The sequence below is a fragment of the Trichechus manatus genome, unplaced genomic scaffold, assembly GCF_000243295.1.
Source record: "Trichechus manatus latirostris isolate Lorelei unplaced genomic scaffold, TriManLat1.0 scaffold00119, whole genome shotgun sequence".
Lineage (NCBI taxonomy): Eukaryota > Metazoa > Chordata > Mammalia > Sirenia > Trichechidae > Trichechus > Trichechus manatus.
This window is the reverse complement of record NW_004444055.1, coordinates 186225-213528: the sequence shown is the minus strand read 5'-3', so window position 1 is coordinate 213528 and position 27304 is coordinate 186225. Positions and strand designations below refer to the sequence as shown.

The 27304-nt window shown below is 39.1% G+C and overlaps 1 protein-coding gene across 1 annotated transcript in view; it reads left to right on the top strand.

The window, feature by feature from the left end:
• The window catches only part of KITLG (KIT ligand), a 109624-nt gene that overhangs the window by 55294 nt on the left and 27026 nt on the right, over positions 1-27304 (top strand). The window contains exon 3 of the mRNA XM_023738551.1: positions 8637-8699. Coding sequence (XP_023594319.1) covers positions 8637-8699 — 63 coding nt within the window. The remainder of the gene's footprint in view (positions 1-8636; positions 8700-27304) is intronic.

Genomic DNA, 27304 nt, shown 5'->3' with positions numbered 1-27304 from the left:
GTTCCCAGGGATCCCACTGGTGCAGCTATGAGGTCTGGGGAAGTTGTTCTCAGGTGTTGCAGTACAGCCTGGCTAGAAGGCGTAGAGGTATTCACCACCAGGTATTCACGGAACAGAAAGAGAAGGAAGGTATAGAGAGATGAGAAACTGAGTAATGAAGAAGGACAAAAAGGGAAAAAGAGGGAAAAGAAAACAAAACAGATTTAAAAAAAACAAGAAAGGCCCCTGAAAAAACAGAAAATAAAAACCAATGAAAAAAGAAATGTGCTCAGGGATTCCTCTGCACGTCTGCGCAAGCCAAGGGGGTAGGTTCCAAGCCACGCAGCACTGCCTTGCCAGAATGGCCTCCCAACTGAAGAAAAGGAAAAGAAAACAAACAAACAATGCAAAACAAACAAAAGCCCCGGGATCCCACCAGCCTGGGAGCCCAGACTGGGAAGCAGTTCCACACTCAAACGGAGCTCTGCAGCCCCTCAGGAAGAAGCAAAGTTGGCGCAGGGAGCCCAGTATTTGAGCAAAAAGAGGGGAGGTGGTTAGAGGTAAGGAAGAAATCAAAAGAAGTGGGAAAAAAAGCAACACCAGCACCCGACAGATGGCACACCGAGAGCTAGCTAGTGCAAGCGGGTGGAATCCAAGCAGCCGGTGCTTCCCGGACAAGAGACTGTGTCCGTGGGAAGCAGAGGAGGCTGAATGTGGGTGAAGAAGGGTGAGAGGTGGGAAAGCATATATCAGAAATTACTGGAGCTCCGCAGCCCCTCAGGAAGAAGCAAAGATGGCGCACGGAACCAGGTATTTGAGCAAAAGGATGGGGAGGTGGTGAGAGGTAAGGAAGAAATCAAAAGAAGTGGAAAAAAGCAACACCAGCAGTCAGCAAATGGTACTCAGAGAGCTGGCCAGTTCGGGTGGGTGGAATCCAAGCAGCCGGTACTTCCAGGACAAGAGACTGTGGCCGCAGGAAGCAGAGGAGGCCCAGTGGGGGTGAAGAAGGGTGGGGGGTGGGAAAGCATATATCGTAAATCACCAGTTGTGTTGTCTCCTGCTTTAAGCTCGGTGAAGCTGCTTTCTCGTACCCCCATTTGCTGTCTCTGATAGGAGTCCAAGATGGCCGATCCGTGCTGGGTTAGCTGATAGGGGACCTCTGCATGAATCTCTCCTTGTTCTCCATTCTCTGTCAGTTTTCTCACTCCATTTGGTGCTTGGCTGAGTTCTTTGTCTCTTCATTTGATGTTTTAGGGTTTCAGGATTGCTGTTTTCTCTGTTCGGCTTAGTTTTTCAAATCTTTGCTGTGGAGGTACGGCATCGTGCTTCTGCCTAGAGCACCGTTTTGCCGGAAGCCCTCAGCTTTATTTTCAATGGAAGCAGAATGCCAAGTCTGTCTTCCTTGGAGCCACAGGGTGGGTTCAACCTGCCAACCTTTCGGTTAGCAGCCAAATGCTTAACCTTTGGGCCACCCAGGCTCCTTATCGTTAGCCTAAAACTTATTAATTTCACTTATTCAAACTGAAACGCAAGTGACTTTTGAGTTTTATGGATATATGTGATCACAGGCTTTCTCTAAGAATGATGGTGCAAATTCTCTTGAAGTAAGCCAGGAATCCTGGCTTGTTTGATTTCTAGCTTTACTATTACCTAGCTTTGTGACCTTGGAAAAATGACTGAACCCTTCTGAATTCAATTTCCTGATTTGTAAAATGAGAATCCAAACCACTTCAACTGGAATTCCAAATAAATTGTGCCTCCCTGTGTCTTCTGTTTATTTCTGAGGAGAGGCTGCATTGCTTTCATTTGTTTCTCAGAGAAGTCTGTGACCGCCTCTCCCCCCAAAAAGATAAGAACCACTGCGTTAGAGAACTTTGAGGACCCTTTTCAGCTTTGAAATTCTTTTATTCCATAATGATATGGCTTCATGTTGCACGTCTTAGAATAATTCGATAATGCTTTGACTAAAAATTACATTGAATGAGAGGACTTTGCTTTGCAAGTGTAACCTTGGAGCATTTTATTTGAGGAAAAGAAAGTGGGCTAACAGTACTTTTTTGCCGGTGCTCAGTTTCTTCAACTGAAATCATTCCTTTGCAGTCTCTGTTGGTACCGCCTTTGGGTTAGGTGGCAGCGTGCACTGTGCCCAGAAGCCTTAAATTTGTTTGCTTGGGATGATTCTCATGTCACAGAAGCACATGATTTATGGCTATACTGTTAACTTTTTTTTTTTTTTAATTTCTTCTTGAACACATTGTACTGCCCCTACAGTCCCCATGGTTTTCATTTGAAATCCTTCAGGCATGTTTATTCAGCATAATAGTTCATCTATTTTCAGAACATTTTGCTTTGTTTCTAAAAAAATGTTGCCAGACTTGTTTTAAATGGCCAACTCAGGCCTACCTAAGGGAAGGGTCAAGTATCTAGGAAGAGGATGAATCAATCTTTAAAAACTCATATCTGTGGGACAGTTAGATTGTTTAATGGTTCTTAGTGTTAAGAATCCGAATATTGATAGAGTTCAAATTAGTTTTCCCCTTTTATTCTCCCTATGGAGCCCTGGTGGTACAGTGGTTAAGCGCTCAGCTGCTAACCAAGAAGGTTGGCAGTTCAAATCCATTAGCCGCTCCTCAGAAACCCTATGGGGCAGTTCTACTCTGTCCTGTAGGATCGCTATGAGTAGGAATCGACTCGACAGCAATGAGTTTGGTTTGGCTGGGTATTCACCCTTCAGTCCCCTTCATTTGTTATGATGTTTTCCCTCCATCTGGGGGAATTTAATTAAAGGTGGCTTTGTTACTCTTTAAGAAGTTTTATCTTTAAATGTCTATTGAGTAATGATTTATCTTCCTCAGAATATTGCTTTTAGGTAGGGCACTGTCTTATCCCCATCTTATAAAGGTGAAATTATCTTTTAAAGGTCAGTCCACAAGTCAGTAGAGTAGGATTAGAACCCAGAAATTTCTGGTTTTCCTGGTCTTGCGGTTAGCACTTATTTTAAGTTGGATACCTAAATACATGACTCCTGAAGTCTAATGTAATGGGAGATTATAAAATTTCCTCTGATAATAAATTTTCACACTTTGAGTGGGTAGTTTTAAAAAATTTGGTTTTTATTCTTCTTCAAATACTATTTTCTCCAAATAAAATTACCACTACATTAAAATGAAGTATTGGTGTCTCTGAATCTCTCCATTTCTAGGTGAATTTTAAAATTTTCTTCAAATGACATATGCATATCATCTCTTTAAAAGTATCGGTGTCTCATAATTTAGTGTGACTTTTGAAGAATATTCGGTTTGGTAGCTGAATATTTTTTAAAGTTCATTTTTATTAATTTGCAGTCTTTAGCATTTAATTTCTGTTCCTGTGGTCAGTAGAAATTTCTCTGTTTATTTAAAGCTAAATTTAGGACTTTTACTATTCAAATAAAGGATAGAAGTATGATAGAAAAAATATTGATAAAAACTGTAAACTAAAGGACTTACTATTTTACCAAGCATGTCAGTCTTACCATGAAGAAAAAAAGTTTTTCTTCCTTCACAGGCTAAACTAATTAGATAATATGTCTTCTTTTCCTTGACTTTTTAAAGCAGTAGTTACTGCATGAATATTCAGGCACTATGCAGAGCACTTTGCACGGATTATCTCTGTTAATCCTCACAATTGTATGATGTGAGACCTAGTGAAATTAAGTAATCTATCTAGAATCATTTGGGATTAGGAAGCTGAGTGGAGGTTTAAACCCATAACAATTTACTTTTGGAACACAAGAACCCAGTTCATAATTTATAATGCCTTTCCCATTAATTTAAGATAGAAGTTTCAACTACAGTTTAGGTATTATCATTGTAACCTCTTGAATTTTATTTCTTGGGTAGTAATCACTTTATCTTAGGTCCCTGGGTAGCTCAGAAGGTTAAGTGCTTGACTACTGGTCAAAAGGTTGGTGTTTCGAACCCACCCAGAAGCACCTCAGAAGACAGACCTGTCAATCTGCTTCCAAAAGGAACAGCTCGAAAACCCTAAGGAGTATTGTTCTATTCTGCACGCATGGTGCTGCCATGAGTTGGAATTGACTTGATGCAATTAACTACAATGATGACTGACCTAAAGGCTGGTGGTTCTAACCCACCCGGTGGTGTCACGGAAGATAAGCCTGGCAATCTGATTGTTGTTGTTATGAGTTCTCCGGATCATAGATGACAGTGAGAATCTGAAAACCGTGGATCCTTTCCTTAAAAAGCATAATATTTTATATACAGTGTCAAGGGAATCTGAGTCACATGCAATTTGATTCTCATCTTGAGAAGTAACTGGGACAAGCAAGCTACCCTTCAAGAAGGTCCGAGCAGCTGCTGATTTCATGAGATTTAAGGACCTCAGTGATGTTCGAATCATGAGACCCAAAAGTTTTAGATCCATGATCTGAAGCGGGGGAGTTAAGTGTTCTGGCTCTAAGTTCTTTTTTTCCTGAGTCCAAATACCTGCAGGGTATGGTATGCAGCCAGTGCTTGTTTGGCTTTCGATGACTTTTTCTTGGCCTAGTTTCCCATACTCTTGCTTGCCATTCCCCTATGTGTGAGTTTGTTTGTTTTTTTTAGTGTCACTAAGTATGATCAGTCCTCAGGACATCCAAAAGAGATAGCAGATGGGGCCCACCTAATAAAGCTAGCCCATCATCAAGTGGCTTGTTTTGATCGTTTTATGTATTTTACAGTCTGGCATAGTCTGACATCCCAGCACTTCAGACCTTGCATAAAGTGGATTATGTAAGGCAAAAGTACTAGGATAGGTTTGTTTTCAAAATATGTAGCCTTAGTTACTTGTCTATCTAACCCTTACCAACAGCATACTTTCCTGGAATATAGACTCCATTACTGCTTTGCTAATTTACAGTCTTTGTATAAGTATTTAACATATATTCAGCACTTAACTGGTGGCTTCCTCACCTGTCCCTGTCTCCAGTCTCTCTTGCTCCGATCCATTCTTCCAGGCTTATCTTCCTGAATGTACCGTCAGGTTTCCTCCTTATTTTTCAGTGCTTCCCCATGCCTTAGACAAAAAAAGTTAAATCTGACTGGATCTTCTTCTTTTTTTTTTTTTAAGTAACAACCTAGCTTGCCCTCTTTATTTTACAGATGAGGTGTGGTAGTTCCACAGAATTGAAGCAACATACCTAAGCCAGAAGTGACTTGTTGTAGATTTCTGAGGGTAGAACTTTTCCTGCTGAACTTCCCTGTGCCCACCCTGCCTCTATATGACCTGCTTAGCCCAGCTTCAGGTCCTCCAGTGTGGTTCTCCTGGCTTATTTCTGCCTCTTATCTGCTACAGCCTGATTTGTCTTCCCTCCTCTCCGAAACACTCCATCTGCTTTCCCATTTCTTTGCCTTTGCATATATCCTTTTCTCTCTCTAGAATGCCCCACCCCCTCGCAATTACTAATAATAGAAACTCATATGTTCACACACCGTGCTAAGCACTAAGTATTTTGCATGAGTTAAAATTTACACTTAATCCTTATGAATCCATTAGCCAGATTATATCATTCCCATTCTACAGATGTGGAAATTGAGGCTAAAGTAGATTATGTAACTTGCCCAAGTTAGCACGTGGAAGGGCCAGAATTCAAAGGAGCAGCTTGTTTCCAGAATGTGTGCTGCTGACCCCCCTATGAAACTAATTGCTTCTAAGGAACGTCTTCCAAATTTTTGGCCAGAGACTCCCTCTACTCTGTAAAACTTTCTCCAATGATCAATATACATCAGAGGAGCTGATGAATGACCATAAATATGTACAACCTGACTTCCTAAGTTCTCTTCCAAATGTAATTGGAAAGGAACCAATGAAAACCAGGAAAGTCATAAATGGGAGATTGCCCTATAGATGACTATGCTGAGCACAGCACACAGAGCCAGGGTTTGCGTTCTACCTCTACCAGTTACTCCTGATGCCTATGACCTCGCTGAGCCTCTGTGTCCTCATTTGTAAAATGGATTTAATAATATGTACCTCATAAAATTGTGGTAGACTGTATATGATAACTTGTTATAAATGGTGAACCATTTTTCAAAAATAGTATTATTTTTCAGTCCCATCAGAAATTAAATATTAAGAAATAAGCTTAATGCAGCAATAAACTTATACATTTCCCCCAGGGGGTAAAGTGTGGTGATTTCAATGTCTTGGTCAAAAAACTTCTCATAAACCTTCTTTGGTTTCTTTGAACCAATTTCTATATATAAATTACTAATAAAATGGAATTGACCAGCGCATCCCTAACATTTTCTCTGCTCTTTAGATAGACCCAGATCCTCAGTTTTCTGAATCCTAATTCAATCAATTCTGTATTTGCATTTCTTAAATAGTGTACACTATACTCGGGAAGGGACTAGATTATCAAGCAGCTCGTGTTCAGAATACCTGTCACTTCTTGCCATGTTTCTGTCTCTGGAATAGTAGGTTTAATTTACATGGTTGATTCATTAAAAAAAATGAAATGTTGCTGCTTGGTCTGATATATCAGCTTTCACACCTGCAAAGGTATCTACTGTGTCTCTTCCACTGGGGCTAACTCTGAGCACAGGACATAAAAGGACTAGGTCATTTTGCTCTTCAAGGATGGAGATGAAGATTCAGAAGACAAAAGAAATTGTAGAGGCATGGGAGGCATGGTGGAAAGTTTGACCAAGACAAAGAAAGTTAAGTGTAAAGTACAAGGGTAACCCTAAAGTAAATGAAAACAGTGAGAAAGACCTTCCGTGACAGCTCAGATGTGTTTTCAATAAGGAGCGAGGATCTTGTTGTTTTATTGGGAATAGCATGAAGAAGCATGATGTTGGAGACTCATGTAGGGAAAATACCCAAGTGTCCAGAGGGCAGATGAAAACATACAGTGTAGCTAAGAGGCAGGGAAGCTCTGCTGTCAGTGAGATGTGGTTTCCAGTCCAGATTTAATAAAGGCAATCCCCAGGTTACGAACGTCTGTCTGGCTTATGGGCAACTGTTACCTGCCCTTTAATGTTACGTAAATCGGCTCTCACTTGGAAATGATTGAACCAACCTAGACTCACAACAAATTCTTCACCACAGTCACATTCACTTGCTGCACACGCAGCTTTTAAATTATTGAAAAGGTTTCCGCCTTTTCTTGTACTAAAGTAAGGCTAAGTAAGAACCATATGCACCTGTTCGGACTTACCTACAAATTCTTAAAGACACGCTCAGGAACAGATCTTGTTCGTAACCCTTACATGGAAGCCATGTGACCTCAGTCAAGTCGCTTGATATCTTTGAGCTCAATTTCTTTGCTTGTAAAATAGGGGTAATATATGACAAATCTGAGGATTGGATGCGAATAATGCAAGTTAAGCCCTTAATGAGCACAGTGCCTGGCCCATAATAAGTTTCAATGAGTGTTAGACACTGTTATGATCAAATAAACTGAAGAAGGAGCAGCCAAACCAGGCGACTGCTTTTGGGGGGTGAGATGAATGTGAGATGGTATGCCTGGAAGGAAAATTCTTCCGAGCACAGTGGGATCAGTTATTACGTTGGCCTCCCTCTGACTACTTTACGCCTTCGCTGAATTCTTTCCTCATCAAATTGTTCTCAGATCCTAGAAGCTATTGACAAGACCAGGAAAAAAAAAAAAATCTATGTATAATGTTATGGGAGACTTGTTGGAGATGACCTAGCTCAGCAAACATACACATGGTCCCCATTTATTATAGAGGAAAGTAAAGTTGTTAGAGACAGAGAATGAAGGGGGAAATGAAAGACTGCAAAGCGGGGAAGACATAATAGTGCAAAACCAATTTTTTTACAGTGTGTATTGTTTTAAAACCCAATAGGCTAATTGTTGCCTACATTATTCAGCTAGGAATTTTAACAGACAGTGATCTAAAAGAAAGATGAGGGTGAAGGTGTTGAGGTTATAGGTAGGAAGGGAGATAGGAAAACCTAGAACCCCATATACGCCTAGGAAGTTGGTTGCCAGTAGAGCTCTCAATAAAGAACATGGACCCAGCGTCTTTTATGTGTTATTACAATGACAATTTTATACAGGTACTTTCATCTCCATTTTACAGATGAGGGAAACCATCTGTACAAAGGTACAAAGAGGTTAGATTTGATGCAAACTCTGTGATTCCAAACCTGGTTCTTGTTTACTTCTGCCACAGTGACTGATGGAAATATTTTTTTTTTTTTTAATTTAAAAGAAGCCAGGCAAACATTTGAGGCGTCTCAAATGTTCAAAAGGTCACAGAGCCCTAGGTAAGCAGATTAAGTTATATTATAAAACCCTGGCTCTTTCTAAATTATTTAAGTCATAAAGCATGTGCATCTCTTAAATAGTATTTTGTTGTTCTCTAGCTCTTTTTTTTTTTTTTTTATGATCAACAAAGAACAGTAATTCTTAGACTTGAGTGTGAAGGGCTTGTTAAGCAAGATTCAGTAGGTCTGGTGTGGCCTGAGGATTTGTGTTTCTTACAAGTTCCCCAGTGATGCTGGCCACTGACACTGTTTGTATGTTGGGTTTTTTTTTCTCCCCCCCCCCACCTCCAAACTTCTAAAAAAAAAAAAAACTATGATGAATTGATGTGCATGAATTTTCTTATGGAATTCTTGTTTTGTTTCTGTTTTGCTCTCTGTAGGTGGCAAATCTTCCAAAAGACTATAAGATATCCCTCAAGTATGTTCCCGGGATGGACATTTTGGTATGTTAACTGTACATTTCTAAGTTTTATTTTAGTAGCTGACATGAGTGTTGGGATTATTCATACTGAGACAGGAAATCTAGGAGATTGCTGCCATTTAGGAGTTTGCTAATTGTCAAGATTTGAAGAAGGTATCTTTGGAATTTGACTGCTATATTTTTTTCCTCAAGCAGCTGCTAAACTTCAGGTTTGAGTGAGCATTTCAGCACATGTGTCTTAGGCCTCTACTCCCAAAGTTTAAGTAAGATCATCTTCTTTAGAGGTAGCCACAATGTGTCTTTTTCCTTGAGTCTCCCCACAAAAAGACTTGAGTATAAAATTATCTAAGTTATTTTCATACTTGTAAAGGTTGTGTATAGCTATCTTTTTTCTATTTTATTTGAGAACATCAAATATTTTATTTCTGAATTTATTAGGAGTTTGATAGAGACTGAGACTTTACAATAAAAATATGTGGTTATGATTATAGCTACTGCTTTATTACTGAAACCAAGAAATTTTCATTTTTTTTCTCATTACATGTATCAGAATTCATACATTAGGTAATATTTCAAGTATAGGGAATAATGTAACATCTGTGTGTCCACCACATAGCATATCATACCTTACCACTGTGCTACATTTGCTTCAAATATGCTTATTTAATCATAAATAAAACTAAAGCCCTCTATGTGTCTCTCCCTAATCCTTGTTACTCTCACCTTTGTCTCTTAGGGGTAACTATTTTTCTGAGCTGGAAGTTTCCATGCCAATGTATGTTTTCAGGACTTGGGATGAAGATAGCATCCCCTGGAGTTATACTCAATGATTCTGCATGCTTTTATACTTTTACAGCAAACTGTGCATCCATAAATGATGTATGGTATTTTTTGCATATTCTAAATTTTGTGTTAATGCCATTATACTATATATAACACTTTGCAACTTGCTTATATTTTTCAACGTTTTTGAAATGCGTCATGTGGTTCTATTTTGATTCATTTTTACTACTGTATAGTGTTCCTTGAGTAAATTTAAAACCATTTGTGTTACTCTCTGTTCTGCCAGTCAACATCTTTCCATGATTTACCAAATACTTATTACACATCTACTTTGTGCAGGTTGTCTTTAGTCTTGAGTAATTTCTGTGGATTAGTCCATTAAAATTATTGCCATGTTAAAATAACATAGCTAATATTTATAGAGCAATGCTATGTGCTTGTGCTTAAAGTGCTTTTCAAAGACTGCAAGGCTATCATTTCAAGTCAATGTCGAAGACCTTGCGTTAGTAGGTATTATCAATATAAACTACCAAAAATTTTTTAGAGAATGTATCTTAATGCTGAAAAAGTTATTCTTAAGTCCCATTATTATCTAAGTAAACATCTCTCCTATTTAGTCAGAGTTCTCTGGAAATAGCAATGTAAAAATTATAGCAGCATGAAAGTTAGTCTTATCAGTCACTTAGTCAACAGATACTTGTTTAGAAAAATCTGTGGAGCTGGCAACAGCCACAACAGTGCACCCAGACACACTAATGATCATGAAGGTGGTGCAGGACTGGACAGTGTTTCCTTCTGTTGGGGTTGCCAGGAGTTGGAGGCCAACTTTATAGCTAGCAAAATAGCGAGATAAAGTGTAAGAGTGGCCCCTAGGTAATAAAGACCTTCCCCTGCTGTTAACTGTAACAGCATTTAGGGCAGTGATTCCCAACCTTACTTAAATCATGCTGCTCTTTGAAAAAAAACGTGTTAAATTGAAAATAACTAAAGAGATAAGTTCATTCTGGTATAATCATAGATTGTACGAAATCACATACTCCAGTATCGGCTAGTGATAACAGTAGCCAAACTAGTAAGAAAAAATAAAGTTGATTCTTTGCCATATTTTTTTTTTCCCTTCTGGTTTCTGTAATTAAGAAAAGTCCCCTATTATTTGGCATTGGCACGTCTTCCTGGCACAAGTGGAGAGCACTGTTCCACAGTTGGCAAGAAAAACAAGCTTGTCCCTAGGCCTTTGGTCTGAAACAAGGGTCTTACCCTTTGTTTTACCTTCATTGTAAAACATTAGTTTCTGCCAATACCAGAGAAGTTTCACAGTCCAAAAGCCACTGATTTGTTGTTGATCAGAGTCCCAGCTGCCCAGTCTTTTGTGTTTAAACAATAGAGGGTGGAGTGGGAGACAGGGTGGGTGCCAGAAGGCTTCTCTAGGGCCAAAGCAATAAAATTTGGCCTTAGGCCCTAGGCAGAAAACAACTCCTAGAGTAGAAACATTTTAATTTTTACTTTTGTTTTAGAAATCAGCTAAATACACCTGGAAAAGGAAGGTTGCTATTTTAAGGGACTTCTTAGAAAATTACCTGGCCTATTCTCTCTCACAAATAGCAGTGTGATCAACCAGTTAGTACTTAAGTCCAACAGTAATTACCAATCCTATTTTAAACTCTTGTTGTTATTTTCAGGGGCCATGGAGTCCATTGTGACTCATAGTGACCCTACGTGACAGAGTAGAACTGCCCTGTGGAGTTTTCTAGGCTGTAAGCTAGGTTGTAAGATCAAAAGGGAAGAACATGCTCGGCACTTCTCAAGCTGAAAAAACTGAAGAAAAAAATCCAAGCCTCAAGTTGCAATATTGAAGGATTCTGCGGAGAAAATATTAAAGGATGCAGGAAGCATCAAAAAAAGATGGAAGGAATACACATTGTACCAAAAAGAATTGGTCAGTTTTCAACCATTTCAAGAGGTAGCATATGATCAAGAACCAATGGTATAGAAGGAAGAAGTCCAAGCATTGGCAAAAACACAAGCCTCCAGAAATTGACAGAATATCAATTGAGATATTTCAACAAATGGAGGCAACGCTGGAAGCACTCACTTGTCTATGCCAAGAAATCTGGGAGACAGCTACTTGGCCAGTCAACTAGAAGAGATCCATATTGTTGCCCATTCCAAAGAAAGGTGTTCCAACAGAATGAGGAAATTGTCAAATAATATATTTCTATCACATGCAAGTAAAATTTTGCTGAGAATAATTCAAAAATGGTTGCAGCAGTACATCGGCAGGGAACTGCCAGAAATTCAAGCCGGATTCAGAAGAGGTTGTGGAACAAGAAACATCATTGCTTATGTCAGATGGATTTTGGCTGAAAGCAGAGAATACCAGAAAGATGTTTACCTGTGTTTTATTGACTATGCAAAGGCATTCGACTGTGTGGATCATAACAAATTATAGATAACATTGCGAAGAATGGGAATTCTAGAACACTTAATTGTGCTCATGAGGAACCTGCACATAGACCAAGAGGTGGTCCTTCGAACAAAACAAGGGAATACTACGTGGTTTAAAATCAGGAAAGGTGTGTCAGGGTTGCATTCTTTCACCATGCTTGTTCAATCTATATTCTGAGTAAATCGAGAAGCTGGACTTTATGAGCAGCCCTGGTTGCACAGTGGTTAAGAGCTAGGCTGCTAACCAAAAGCCTGGCAGTTTGAATCCACCCAGCTGCTCCTTGGAAACCCTATGGGACAGTTCTACTCTGTTCTGTAGGCCCACTATGAGTTGGAATCGACTCGATGGCAATGCGTTGGACTATATGAAGAAGAACTTGGCATCAGCATTGGAGGAAGACTCATTAGCAAACTGCAATATGCAAATGACACAACCTTGCTTGCTGAAAGAGAAGAGGACTTGAAGCACTTACTGATGAAGATCAAAGACTACAGGCTTCGGTATGGATTACACCTCAGCATAAAGAAAACAGAAATTTTGACAACTGGACCAATAAACAACATCATGATAAGGAGAAAATACTGAAGTTGTCAAGGATTTCATTTTACTTACATCCACAATCAATGTCCATGGAAGCAGCAGTCAGAAAATCAAATGACATTTGCATTGGGCAAATCTGCTGCAAAAGACCTCTTTAAAGTGTTGAAAAGCAAAGATGTCACTTTGAGGACTAAAGTGCACCTGACCCAAGCCATGCTGTTTTTAATTGCTTTATGTGCATGTGAAAGCTGGACAATGAATCAGGCAGACTGAAGAAGAGTTAATGCACTTGAATTATAGTGCTGACGAAGAATGTTGAGTATATCATGGACTGCCAGAAGAACCAATAAATCTGTCTTGAAAGAAACATAGCTAGAATGCTCCTTAGAAGCAAGGATGTTGAGACTTTGTATCACATTCTTTGGATATGTTATCAGGACGGACTAGTTCCTGGAAAAGGACATGATGCTTGATAAGGTAGAGGGTCATGGAAAAAGAGGAAGACCACCAAATGAGATGGATTGACGCAGTGGCTGCAACAGTGGGCTCAAACATAGCAATGACTGTGAGGATGGTGCAGGACTGGGCAGTGTTTCATTCTGTTGTACATAGGGCCACTATAATTTGGACCCAACTGGGCAGCACCTAACAACAGTAACAGCAGTCTTTAAGGGAGCAGATTGCCAGGTTCTTTCTTCAACAGAGGCACTGCGTGGATTCAAACCACCGACATTTCGGTTGGTAGCCAAGCTCTTAACAATTGCACCATATTACCAGACTGTTAGTATTTTTTTTTCTTTTTTTAGCTTTCTAACCTTAAAAATACCTAAATATCTCTGGTCCTTTTTATAAAGTAATAATGTTATCAGGGAAAGAACGAAAATTGAGTTGCTCAGTTTGTGCCATGCATCTGCATTCATTCTAATGTCTGTAAAATTGTATAAACTTTGAGTTGCTTGTGGTATTTGAGTAAAAAAAAAAATCAGTTTTTAATTAAAGTAAATTATATATTCACCATGTTTTTAAACTTTTTATTACAAAATGATTTCAAATTCACAGAAATATTGCAAGAATATTCAAAGAACATCCATATACCCTTTAATCAACATTCATTTATTAATATTTTGCTTGATTTGCTTTATCAATGACTTACTTTCTGTGTGTGCACGTATGTGTTTTATTTATTTTTTCTGAACTCCTTGAGAGTAAATTGCGTGTGTCATGGCAGTTTACCCCTTAATACGTAGGTGTGTATTTCCTAAGTAAAGGACGTTGTCCTACGTTTATACAACCATAGTACAGCTGTAAACTTCAAACTTGGATAAGTTTAGCAATAATTAAACTACTTTTATCTAATCTATTGGCTGTATTTCAGTTGTATCAATGGCCCCAGTCAGAACTGTGTCCCCTGCCCTGCCCCATTTCTTTTCCTATACGGAGTTCAAGATCTGTTCATGATTTGATTTGCATTTATAGATACCACGTGTGGTAGGCAGAATAATGATTCCCAAAAAGGTGTTCTGTGCTAATCCCCAAAACTCATGAATAGATTACTTCACATAGCAAAAGGGACTTTGCATATGTGTTTATGTTAAAAATCTTCAGATAGGAAAATGATTCTAGATTATCCAGATGGGATCAATGTAACCACTAGGGTCCTTATAAAAGGGAGGCAGGAGTGTCAGAGCCAGAGAAAGGTTTGAAAATGTTATACTCCTGACTTTGAAGATGGAAGAGGGTGCCAGGAACTGAGCAGTATTGTTGGCCTCTAGAAGCTGGAAAAGGCAAGGAAACGGATTCTTCCCTAGAGCCTCTAGAAGAAACACAGCCCCTCCTCCCCCAACACCTTGATTTTAGCGTGGTAAAACCCATTTTGGACTTTTGACCTCTCAAATTGTAAGATAGTAAATTTGTGTTGTTTTAAGCCTCTAAGATTGTGGTTATTTGTTACAGCAGCAATAGGAGATAATACATCATGTCTCTTTAGTGTTCTTTAATCTAGAAGAATTCCTTAGCTTTTTTTTGTCTTTATGACGTTAATTTTTTTAAATAATGCAGCTGCTATCCCTTTTAAGGAAACCCTGGTGGCATAGTGGTTAAGAGCTACAGCTTCTAACCAAAATGTCAGAGGTTCAAATCCACCAGGCACTCTTTGGAAACCCTATAGGGAAGTTCTACTCTGTCCTGTAGGGTCGCTAAGAGTCGGAATTAACTCGATGGCAACAGTTTTGGTTTGGTTTGACCCCCTTTAAATAGAATATTTCTCATTTGGGGTTTGATTTATGCTTCTTAGTGATTAAATTCAGAGTATGCATTCCCAGCCAGGAAATTACAGAAGTGATGATGTGTCTTTTTCACGTTATCACATCCAGCGGCATACGATGTCCATCGTCCCTTCCTGGTGTCTGTTAGTTTTGATCACCTGGCTAAGATGTTCAACCCTTTCGGTATATTTACTCTTTAGCAACTAAGAAGAAATCTTTGAGAGGACACTTTAAGACCTGGCCCTCATCAAAGTTTCATCATCTGTTGATGATTCTTAACTAATCTTGACTATGATATCTTTGTCAGTTTTTAATTAGATTATTTCTTAAAAGCAGGACTAAATGGAGAAGTCATTGGCACCATATATAATGTTCCTCTAGCAATAACCCTCCCAGCCATCTTTCCCTCTGCAGCACCCTTTCTCAGGTACGCACCATTTCACTTCTCAGCCACTTAACCTCTTTTTGTATGGCACTGCTGCCTTTGGCCTTTGCCCATTGCCCTTGCCATTCCCATGGTTTAGCATTTGAAATTCTGACCCTTCTTGAGTAGACAGAGTGATTTTTTTTATATATGCATACTCACACACACACATATGTGTGTGTATATGTGTGTGTGTGTATATATATATATGTATGTATTACATCACTCTGTCTACTCAAGAAGAGAGCGTGTGTATCTGTATGTATATATATGGAAACCCTGGGGCCATAGTGGTTAAGAGCTATGGTTGCTACCCAAAAAGGTTGGCAGTTCGAATCCACCAGGCACTCCTTGGAAGCCCTATGGGGCAGTTCTACTCAGTCCTATAGGGTCGCTATGAGTTGGAATCGACTCGATGGCAACGGGTTTTATATGTATATATATATGTATATATATACACACACACACACACACACACACACACACACACACACACACACAAGCTCTCTTCTTTGGTACATATAAATATGTATATATACACCAAAAAACCAAACCCACTAACATTCATAGCGATCCTGTAGGACAGAGTAGAGCTGCCCCGTAGGGTTTCCAAGGCTATAAACCTTTTTTTTTTTTTAATGTTTATATTGAAAGAAATATAACTTCACATGTTTCCAAATTACAAAACCATAAGAATTCATACACAGTTAAAATCTTCCCCTTCCACCACCTCCTCTCCCCATTTCATCTGCACCGGATTCTGAGATTACCTGCAAGGAATATTATTTTCATAAACAAGCCAATAACCAGTTGCTATGGAGTAACTCTGACTCGTGGAGACTCCACGTGCATCAGAGTGGAACTGTGCTCCGTAGGGTTTTCAATGGCTGATTTTTCAGAAGTAGATTTCCAGGCTTTTCTTCTGAGGTGCCTCTGGATGGACTCCAACTTCCAGTCTTCTGATTAGCAGCCTAACCCATTAACTGTTTACACCACCCAGGGACAAGAAAGTCAATAGGAATCTATGTATTATTTTTCCCACATTTTATACTTTCCAAACCTACTCTATTGCATATTACATATTAGGGAAACTAATATTTCCCTATTACATATTAGGGAAATTATAAGTATTTTCTCTGCAGTTTGTTCATTAGATTTTTTTCACTTTGCTTATGTGTTTTTTGTTTTTTTTTTAATTGTGCTTTAGGTGAAAGTTTATAAAGCAAATTAGTTTCTCATTAAACAATTAATACACAAATTGTTTTGTGACATTGGTTGCCACCCTTGCAATGTATCCACACTCTCCCCTTCTCCACCCGGGGTTCTCCATTTCCATTCGTCGAGTTTTCCTGTCCCTTCCTACCTTCTCATCTTTGCTTTTGGGCTGGTGTGCCCATTTAGTCTCGTATACATGATTGAACTAAGAAGTACATTCCTCACATGTGTTATTGTTTGTTTTATAGACCTGTCTAATCTTTGGCTGAAGGGTGAACTTCAGCAGTGACTTGTAAATACTGAGTTAAAAGGGCATCTGGAGGCCATACTCTTAGGGTTTCTCCAGTCTCTATCAGACCAGTAAGTCTGGTCTTTTTTGGGAGTTTGAATTTTGTTCTACATTTTTCTCCCACTCTGTCTTGGGGCCCTCTATTGTGATTCTTGCCAGAGCAGTTGGTGGTGGTAGCCAGGCACCGTCTAGTTGTTCTGAGCTCAGTATGGTGGAGACTGTGGTAGTTGTGGTCTGTTAGTCCTTTGGACTAATCTTTCCTTTGTATCTTTGGTTTTCTTTGAATGCTCCAGATGGGGTGGGACCAGTAGATGCATCTTAGATGGCCAGCTGCAGGCTTTTAAGACCACAGATGCTACTCAACACAGATGTAGAACATTTTCTTTATAAACTATGTTATGCCAGTTGAACTAGATGTCCCCCAAGACCATGGTCCCCAGCCCTCAGCCCCAGTGTCTCGGTTCCTCAGGAAGTTTGGAGGTGTCTATGAAGCTTCTGTTACTTTGCCTTGGTCAAGTTGTGCTGACTTCCCCAGTATTGTGTACTTTCTTACCCTTCACCAAAGTTACCACTTATCTACTATCTAGTTGTGTTTTTCTCTCCCCACCCCTCCCCTCCTTTTGTAACCATCAAAGATTGTTTCTTTCTGTGTGTAAACCTTTTCTTAAGTTTTTGTAATAGTGGTTTCATACACTATTTGTCCTTTTGTGATTGACTCATTTAACTCAGCATTATGCCCTCTAGATTCATCCCTGTTGTGAGATATTTCCCAGATTCATCATTGTTCCTTATCATTGCATAGTATTCCATTGTGTGTATGTACCATGGTTTGTATATCTATTCAGTTCTTATTATCATCACTGATTCTTGGGAGGGACATCCTGCTTACTCCATTTGGGTCAGGTGCCCACCCACATCCAATCAAAGAAATAAGTGTAAAATGTTAGTTGAAGGCATAAAATACCACATAGAACACTTTTTAAGTGGCTGTTTTGTGTACTCAAACTACAGTACTGAGGCCAATCTTAATAACGTTGTTGTTGTTAGATGTCGTCAGGTTGGCTCCAACTCATAGTGACCCTATGAACAACAGAACAAAACACTGCCCGGTCCTGCGCCATCCTCACAATCATTGTTATGCCTGAGCCCATTGTTGCAGCCACTGTGTCAATCCATTTTGTTGAGGGTCTTCCTCTTTTTTGCTGACCCTCTGCTTTACCAAGCGTGATGTCCTTCTCCAGGGACTGGTCCCTCCTGATATTATTATGTCTTAATAATAAGTGATTATATTAAGACATGTTTCAGAACATCTAAGCCAGTGCTGTCTGATAGAAATATAATGCAAGTCACATAGGTAATTTTAAATTTTTTAATAGCCACGTTATAAAAAGTAAAAAGAAGTAAGTGAAATTAAGTATAATAAATTTTATTTCATCCAACATATCTAGAATATTATCCTTTTAACATATAATCAATATAAAATTATTAATGAAATATTTTGCATTCATTTTTTCATATTGTTCAAAACCCTGTATGTATTTTGCACCTACAGCACATCCGAGTTTGGAAACAAAATTTTCATTAGAAATATTTATATTTTAATAGTACCAATTGCCCTTGAGTCAGTTCTGACACATGGCAAGTCCATATGTGTCACAGTCAAACTGTGCACCATAGTGTTTTCAGTGGCTAAGTTTTCAAAAGAGATTGCCAGGCCTTTCTTCCAAGGTACCCCCAGATGGACTCATACCTCCAGCCTTTCAGTTAGCAGCTGAACACGTTAACATTTGCACCACCCAGGGACTCCTACTGTATATTTAGATTTTCATGAAATTTACAGTTGAAAATGTAGATTCATATACCTAAGTTGTTCTAAACATACTTAAAAGTTTTACAGTAACCGAGTCAACTATAGATTTTTTTAAATTGTTGTACTTGAAGTGAAAGTTTACAATTCAAGTTAGTCTCTCATACAAAAATTTATACATACATTGTTAAGTGACCCTAATTGCTCTTCCTATACTATGACCGCATACTCCTCCTTTCCACCCCTGATTTCCCGTGTCCATTCAACCAGCTCCTGACCCTCTCTGCCTTCTCATCTCACCTCCAGACAGGAGCTGCCCATTTGATCTCATGTATCTATTTGAGCTAAGAAGCACTCTTCATGAGTATCATTTTATGTCCAATAATCCAGTCTAATCTTTGTCTGAAGAGTTGGCCTCGGGAATGGTTTTAGTTCTGGGCTGACAGAGAGTCCGAGGGCCATGCCTTCTGGGGTTCCTTCAGTCTCAGTCAGACCATTAAGCCTGGTCTTTTTATTAGAATTTGACTTCTGCACCCCACTTTTCTCTGCTCCATCAGGGACTCTCCGTTGTGTTCCCTGTCAGGGGGGTCATTGGTGGTAGCCAGGCACCATCTAGTTCTTCTGGTCTCAGGCTGATGCAGTCTCTGGTTTATGTGGCTCTTTCTATCTCTTGAGCTAATACTTTCCTTGTGACTTTGGTGTTCTTCATTCTTCTTTACTCCAGGTGGTTGGGACCAATTGATGCATTGTAGATGGCTGCTCCCTAGCTTTTAAGACCCCAGATGCCATTCACCAAAGTAGGATGCAGAACATTTTCTTAATAAACTTTGTTATGCCAGTTGACCTAGAGGTCCCCTGAAAGCATGGTCCCCAGACCCCCACTCCTGCCACTCTGTCCCTTGAAGTGTTCGGCTGTATTGAGGAAACTTCTTAGCTTTGGTTTAGTCCAGTTGTGCTGACTTCCCCTATAGTGTGTGCTGTCCTTCCCTTCACCTAAGATAATACTTGTCTACTATCTAGTTAGCGAATAACCCTCTCCCTCCCTCCCCACCCTCATAACCATCAAAGAATGTTTTCTTCTGTGTTAAACCTTTTCTTGAGTTCTTAAAATAGTGGTCTTATACAATATTTGCCCTTTTGTGACTGACTAAATTCACTCAGCATAATGCCTTCCAGATTCCTCCATGTTATGTTTCACAGATTCATCATTTTTCTTTATCATTGCATAGTATTCCACTATGTGAATATACCATAATTTATTTATCCAGTCGTCCATTGATGGGCACCTAGGTTGTTTCCATCTTTTTACTATCGTGAACAGTGCTTCAATGAACATGGATGTGCATGTATCTATTCACGTCACAGCTCTTAATTCTCTAGGATATATTCGAAGGAGCAGGATTGCTGTATCATATGGTACTTCTGTTTCTAGCTTTTTAAGGACAAGTACAGATTTTAAATTAAAACAAAGTTAGGTAAAATGAAAATTTTAACTTCTCAGTTACATTAGCCATATTTAGTGGATTTCTGGTTTATTAGCTGTAATATTCTGCATAAATTGGGTGAAGAGCAGGAAACATGTATTTTATGTAATTGGAACATGAAACTGGACAGACATACTATATCATTTCTTCACTGATGAACTTTGCACCATTTTCCTAGTGATTAGTGGCTGCCTTGTTGGATAGCACAGATTAGACAAATCCCTAATTTTACAGACAGAGAAACGGAAGCCCTGAATAGATTAAGCATCTTGGCTAAAAGCATAAAGTGAGTTGCTGGAGTTGGGACTAAAAACTGGGCCTCTAGTTCATCACTGTGGCTCTTACCTCCTGCATGATGTTCCTTCCTCCTTGTGCTATTTTGTGTCTGTGTCAGTGGCCATTTATAGGCCTTCCCTAGGAAATAACCTGTATTTATAGTGTTTGCGTTGATTACTATCCTAATCAGGTTGTGGTTTCTACATCACTTTAATTCAAACAAGAAAATGCAAAGGTAAAAGTCTAAAGTGAACACTGAAGACCCAAAGTAATTGTTTAGGGAAAGGACTAAAATAAATCATTGCAAAACCTATCTTATGCAAAGGGAACTGAGACTTTCAGTTGGGACACTACACTAGTAATGTGAGCACACAATGTTATATTTTGCAAATTGTTTTATAGAAATGATTTAAGTTTGCCTGCACATGGAAATTTACATAGAGGCAGGGGAGTGTTCAGCATTCTAGCCATGAGTGTAAAAACCAAAAGGATGATAAAGAAAGTCCACTAATGGCCATTGACATTTGTTGTTTGGGTTGTCATGGTTATTTGAAGATTTTTTTGCTTTCATCAGTATGACTCTGGATTAATGGAAATGAGGCGGAAAGAGCCATTTCCATTCCCAAGAAATCTCTTAACGGAGCCTGAGGACCAGTGTGTCTGGATCCAGATGTGAGATCAGAAGAGTTATAGGGAATCCAGTAGAAAAGACATCTCAGCCTTATGTGCTTTGACTATAAATACCAGTTGCTGTTGAGTCAGTTCTGATTTGTGGTGACCCCATGTGTGTCAGAGTACAACTGTGCTCCCTAGGGTTTTCAATGGCCAATTTTTCAGGGGTAGACTGCCAGGCATTTCTTCCAAGGCACCTCTGGGTGAACTCGAACCTCCAGCCTTTACATTAATAGTTGAGTATGTTAACTGTTTGCACAACCCAGGGACTCTGCTTTGACTATTAAAAAAAAATATATATATTGTTGTCAAGTCAATTCAGACTCATAGCAACCCTGTAGGACAGAGTAGAACTGTCCTGTAGGGTTTCCAAGGAGCAGCTGGGGGATTCGAAATGCTGACCTTTTTGGTTAGCAGCCGAGCTTTAACTACTGTGCCACCAGGGCTCCTTTGACTATACTTACTGATTAAAAAAAAAAAAAAAAAAAAGACAAGTGATTGGGAATCCTGGGTTCTACACTTCTTTCTTTTTTAAATTTGCTGTGTAGCCTTGGACAACCGCTTCACTGCTCTAGGCCTTGGTTTTCCCATTTATGAAATTGGTGGGACTGTTCAGATGGTCTTCAGTATTCCAGATCTAAAATACTGTGATCCCAATGAAATGGCTCTAGATTCTTTTGATTGCTCAGCCGGGAGATTATTGCTGGAAGCACAAGGAGAGAGAAAGGAATGCTTTGTGCCCTGGGCATTCATACTTCTGCTTCTGGCAACACTGAGGTTTAACAAACATTAAAGAAAACAAAACAGAAACAATCAAGCTGGGTGCCAATGTTGGTGATTAGATTAGATTAGGAGAATGGCTGAATACTCCTAGTGGATATTCCTCAGAGGCCTCACAGTTTATGAGCCAGGGCTTCTCTCCCTTAGAATCTAATTGATATTTTACCCCAACTCTTGCAGAGGGCTCATGCTCTCATCTTGTAGATACCAACCTTGGGCCCAGTATGGAAGTACACAGGTATCTAAGAATAGCTGCCAAATGGGAAGTAGTACAAAGTCCATCTATGATGAAATGTTATAATGTGTTTTGTTCACTTTTAGCTTCTAATTTCATAAAACTTAATGTTTACTGTTCTTAACCTAACCTGTGAAGAATAATGTTGTGTCAAGTTGTTTCTGTTAATAAGCCAGCACAGTTTCTTGAATAAGGCAGGAGGTGGAAAGGCCAAAGCATGACTGACTTAGCAAGTAGCCAACATGTTTTTAAAGCACACAGTTTATTTCAGCCAGTGTTTCAAAGTTACTACTTTTAGGACCTCAGAGGTACTGTATCATAGACCTTGTAGAATTCATACATAATTTACTTTAACTATGCATTTGGTCTTTGAATGTGCATGGATATTTTCATTGTTAATCTTAGACCCAAAAAAACCATTGCCTTTGAGTCAGTTCCAACTCGTGGCAACTCCATGAGTAGAACTGAGCTCCATAGAGTTTTCTTGGCTGTAATCGTTTACAGAAGCAGATCACCAGGCCTTTCTTCCACAGTACTGCTGAGTGGATTTCAGCTGCCAGTCTTTTAGTTAGCAGTCTAGTGCAAACTGTTGCACCACCCAGGGACCTGATAGTCTCACCAAAACCAAACCCATTGCTGTTGAGTTGATTCCGACTGACAGTAGCCCTGTAGGACAGAGTAGAACTGCCCCATAGGGTTTCCAAGGCTGTAAATCTTTATGGAAGCAGACTGCCACATCTGGAGCGGCTGGTGGTTCAAACCTTTCTGTTAGCAGCCGAGTGCTTTAACCACTGTGCAACCATGGCTCCTTGTTAGTGTTAGAGGCAGTCATATTCCTAGTTATATCTGGAATACTTTTAATTATATTGGTTTTTTTAGTTACATCTTTTATTTAATCATTTAATTAAAATACTACCTTAGTGCTCATGATGCTTTAAAATCCCTAGGGAAGTTTACAGCTTTTAACCAAGACTTCAGTGGCAGTGACATTCTAGAGATCAAGAATGTTGGTTCAATACCATTAATTCAGTTATCATTCTGGGATACGTGTCATACATATATAGAAATAGAAAAAAGTATCTTGTTCCAGTAGCCCTAGCTAAACCAAAAAACCAAACCCATTGTCATTGAGTCAGTTCCAACTCATGGTGACTCCATGTGTGGCAGGGTAGAGCTGCTCCGAAGGGCTTTCCAGGCTGTGAACTTTCAGCTGCAGGTTGACAGTCATTTCTTCAGAGGTGCTTTTGTGTGGGTTTGAACCACCAACCTTTCAGTTAGTAGTCAAGCAGGTAACTATTTGTGCCCCCCAGGGACTTCTAGCTAGAGCTGCTATAATTAGCCCAGAAAATGTACAACAGAAGCTACGAAGAAAGAAACTGCTGATAAATTGAAAGAGAGTCTGGAGTCAAGGAAAATTCAGACAAGTTTTCCTTTTCAAAGCAGGGACTGTATTTCTTCTTTTGGAAACTGTGTGTATGGGTAAATAAAATAGTAAGTTATACTTACTTCAAGAACATGAAAGCTGCTCTTAACATCACATCTTTGACATCCTCTGTGACTTTGTCAACTTTCATAATCCTTCACATTCTTCTATAGCAAATGAATGACCCTTATTTATATCTTACATTCTCCTAATGAATGTTATGAGTTAATATTTATGTAGAACTATTTAAGTTTAAAATGCTCTCTGGAAGATAAGAAATAATGATGATAATGTCTTTTATGAAGGCAAAGGAAAAATTACATTTGTTAATGTCACAGCCTTTAATCATCCATTTCATAATCATAATCTTGGAAATGTTGAAAAACAAAATTTATCAACTCACAAATGAAATACTTAGTTCACTGTGTGTTAGTCTCTTCACAAAGCATTGACGTATTTAATTAAAAAAGAAAAGACAAAACTACTTGACGTTCTAGTCAGAACTGGTTTCCTGTCTTGCAGGCAAGTCAAGATGGGCTGACAATTAATAGTTTTTTCTTATCTTGGTTTTATTTTTAACAAATCCAAGAATCTTAAAAAGCTGACATAGGTGGTTAAACAAATTAATAAAAAGAACGTTGAATTGATTACACAGTCTTTTCCAAGGAAATTTTGGCACAAACAAGAATAAATAATGAATAAAATAAGATTAAAAAACCTTTAAAAACATAACGTTCAGCAGTGTAATGGTCAAGAAATTCAGTGAATTATTCATGACTTAAAGGCAGACATTGGGGTAGGATTAGATTGTGGGATTTCCATGATTTAGTCATAAGAAATCACAGGTTTGGGGGTTAAAAAGTTTTACTGGAAAAAGTTTATCTCTCAGACTGTTGATTTAGGTATGTGAAAATGAAGGAGACTAGGAGGGAGTTGTTATGTTGTTATAGCTAAGTAGGACCTAGAATACAAAATGTAAACATAGATTTTAGTTGAAAATAGAGATAAACAGAAGTGATAGTAAGCACTCCAGAGTTCCCCAGTTTAAAAGTAAGAAGAAACAAACCAAAAAAAAGCTCTTTCTACTTTAACCACAGAGAAAGCAAAAAAGAAAAAAATAATGAAGGAACCCGTTCATTTAAGACAAAGACCACAGAAATGAAAGGAGTGCCTTAATTAAAAAAAAAAAACCGCTATCCTGGAGTTGATTTGGACTCATAGTGACCCTATAGGATGGAGTAGAACAGCCCCATAAGGGTTTCCAAGGCTGTAAATCTTCACGGAAGCAGACTGTCACATCTTCCTCCCGAGGAGTGGTTGATAGGTTGAAACCGCTGACCTTTCAGTTAGCAGCCGAGCTCTTTAACCACTGCGATACCAGGGTTCATTGGCTTTAGTTCAAAACAAGGGAAATAGATTTTGGTTTGTACATATCAGAGATTGGAGAGGAGGATAGGCAAACATGTTCATAAAATGGAATGAATTTGAAGAGATTAATATGTGGTATCTACTTAACACAGAAAAATTTGCATTTTACAACTGAATGAACTAATTGGTGAAGGCCCTGGTGGCACAGTGGTTAAGAGCTTGGCTGCAAACCAAAAGGGTCAGCAGTTCGAATCCACCAGCCGCACCTTGGAAACCCAATGGGGCGGTTCTACTCTGTCCTATAGGGCCGCTCTGAGTCGGAATCCACTCAACCGCAACAGGTTTGGTTTAGTTTTGGTTTATTCTATCATATAGATACTATTTGAACTGTATTTGCTGTATGTGCTATGTCTCATATCCTAGGATATATGCCCCTTGGTGATAGGACCAACTGTATTTAAAGAGAATTATCACTGCCTAAATGGAGCCCTAAGGAGCCCTGGTGGTGCAGTGGTTAAGTGCTCAGCTGCTAACAGAAAGGTCAGCAGTTGGAATCCACTAGCTGCTCCACAGGAGAAAGATATGACAGTCTGCTTCCATAATGAGTACAGCCTTAGAAACCCTATGCGCAGTTCTACTCTGTCCTGTAGGATCACTCTTAGTTGAAATTGACTCGACAGCAATGGGTTTGGGTTTGGTAAAAGAAGCCCTGGTGGCTTAACAGGTAAGCGCTTGGCTGTTAACCGATAGGTTGGAGGTTTGATCCCACCTACCCTCTGCATGGAAGAATGACTTGGCGATCTGCTTCCAGAACCATTGCAGCCAAGAAAACCCTATGGTGCAGTTCTACGCTGTCACATGGGGTTGCTATGAGTCAAAAATCAACTCAACAGCACCTAACAATAACAAATGGAGTAAGGAGGCCATGGGTGGTGCAAAGAGTTAACTGCTCAGCTGCTAACCAAAAGGATTGGAGGTTTCAGTCTGCCCAAAGGCACCTCGGAAGAAAGGCCTGGGTATCTACTTCCAAAAAATTAGCCATTGAAAATCCTGTTTAGCACAGTTGACTCAATGGCAACCTTTTTTTTTTTAACAGAAGTAAACTCACAGAGCAATTAAGCACCAGCACCAGACTGACAGCTTTGTAAGAGACTGTTAATGATGCAAAGATGATCTTGCATGCTCTTGAGTGAAGTTTTTATTTAATACAACAAAGGAATCCATTCCGAACATACCTTGGAAACACAACCGTCTTTGAGAACTTGGTTTTATTGAATTGAAATTGCCTAGATACACATTTGAACTAATTCCCATTTGGAGATTTGTTTATCCTGCTTATCTGAAGGTAGAGCCAACAATCCTAAAAGTTTTAAATGATACTTAACGCTTCCAGGAATTGGGACTACCTCTCTGTAGATTAGGAGCCCTGGTGGTGCAGTGGTTGAAGTGGCTAATGAAAAGTTCAATGGTTCAAAACCAACAGTGGCTCCACAGGAAAAAGATACGGTAGTCTGCTTCTGTAGAGTGTATACAGCCTTGGAAACCCTATGGGATCACTATGAGTCAGAATCAATTCCACAGCAGTGGGTTTGTTTTTTTGGGTTTATCTGTAGATAAACCCTTTTTGGCTGTTTTGTGTTAATTAAAACTGCTCTGTTAAATGAGTATAAAATGGCCCACTCATTTAATTTAGAATAAATAAGTTACTTGATCTTCCCCTTGAGAGATATTCTGAGAAAGTATAGAAATAAAGTTTGATGGTTTGATTCATTCATTTTACATGGCAGCAGTTACTCTCTATTATAGTGTTTTTATTACAGTAGAATTTGTATTAAATTATTTAGGATCTTAATAAGAAAAGTCAGTTTTAGCTATCCCTAGTTATAATCTTATTTTTTTCATTGTAACATTTGTCAACAGAGTTAAAAAGTAAATCAAAATTTCTGCTTATGAGATCTTTGTAAGAAAAAAGATAACGTTAAAATTATGTGAAGTAGAGGAAGAATCAATACCCCAGAAGCATCCCTCAAGCAACAAGGGCCTGGAGTTGGTAGATACATATCCCAGGTCACTCACATGAGGGGAAAATTCTGACATGGGCTCTCAGAGGGCTCAGCAGGTTTGAGCCCTAGTTGCCTGTGGCTGTAATCCACCTAAAAATGCACGCTTTACTGGCTTGTTTCTCTCTGACCTGTCTCACTTCCTATACTCTTACCTATGCTTCCTGGAATCACCTGCCAAATTAACTAACTGAATCCAAAAAATTTGTAGAAGTGTGTGAACTTATGACCAGTTAAAGTAACATTAATTTTTTAAATCTTAAAATACATTCTAATATAAAAACTCGTTGCTGTTGAGTCGATTCTGACTCATAGCGACCCTATAGGACAGAATAGAAGTGCCCCATTGAGTTTCCAAGCAGTGACTGGTGGATTCAAACTGCCTTCCTTTTGGTTAGCAGCCAAGTTCTTAACCACCGTGAAGTTTGTCCTAATAAGGTAAACCTATATTGATCCACATTTAGAGCAGGGGTCAGCCAACTGTAACACATGACCAAATCTGGCCTGCTGCCTATTTTTAGATAGCCTTCGAGCGAAGATTAGTTTTTTTTTTTTTTTTAA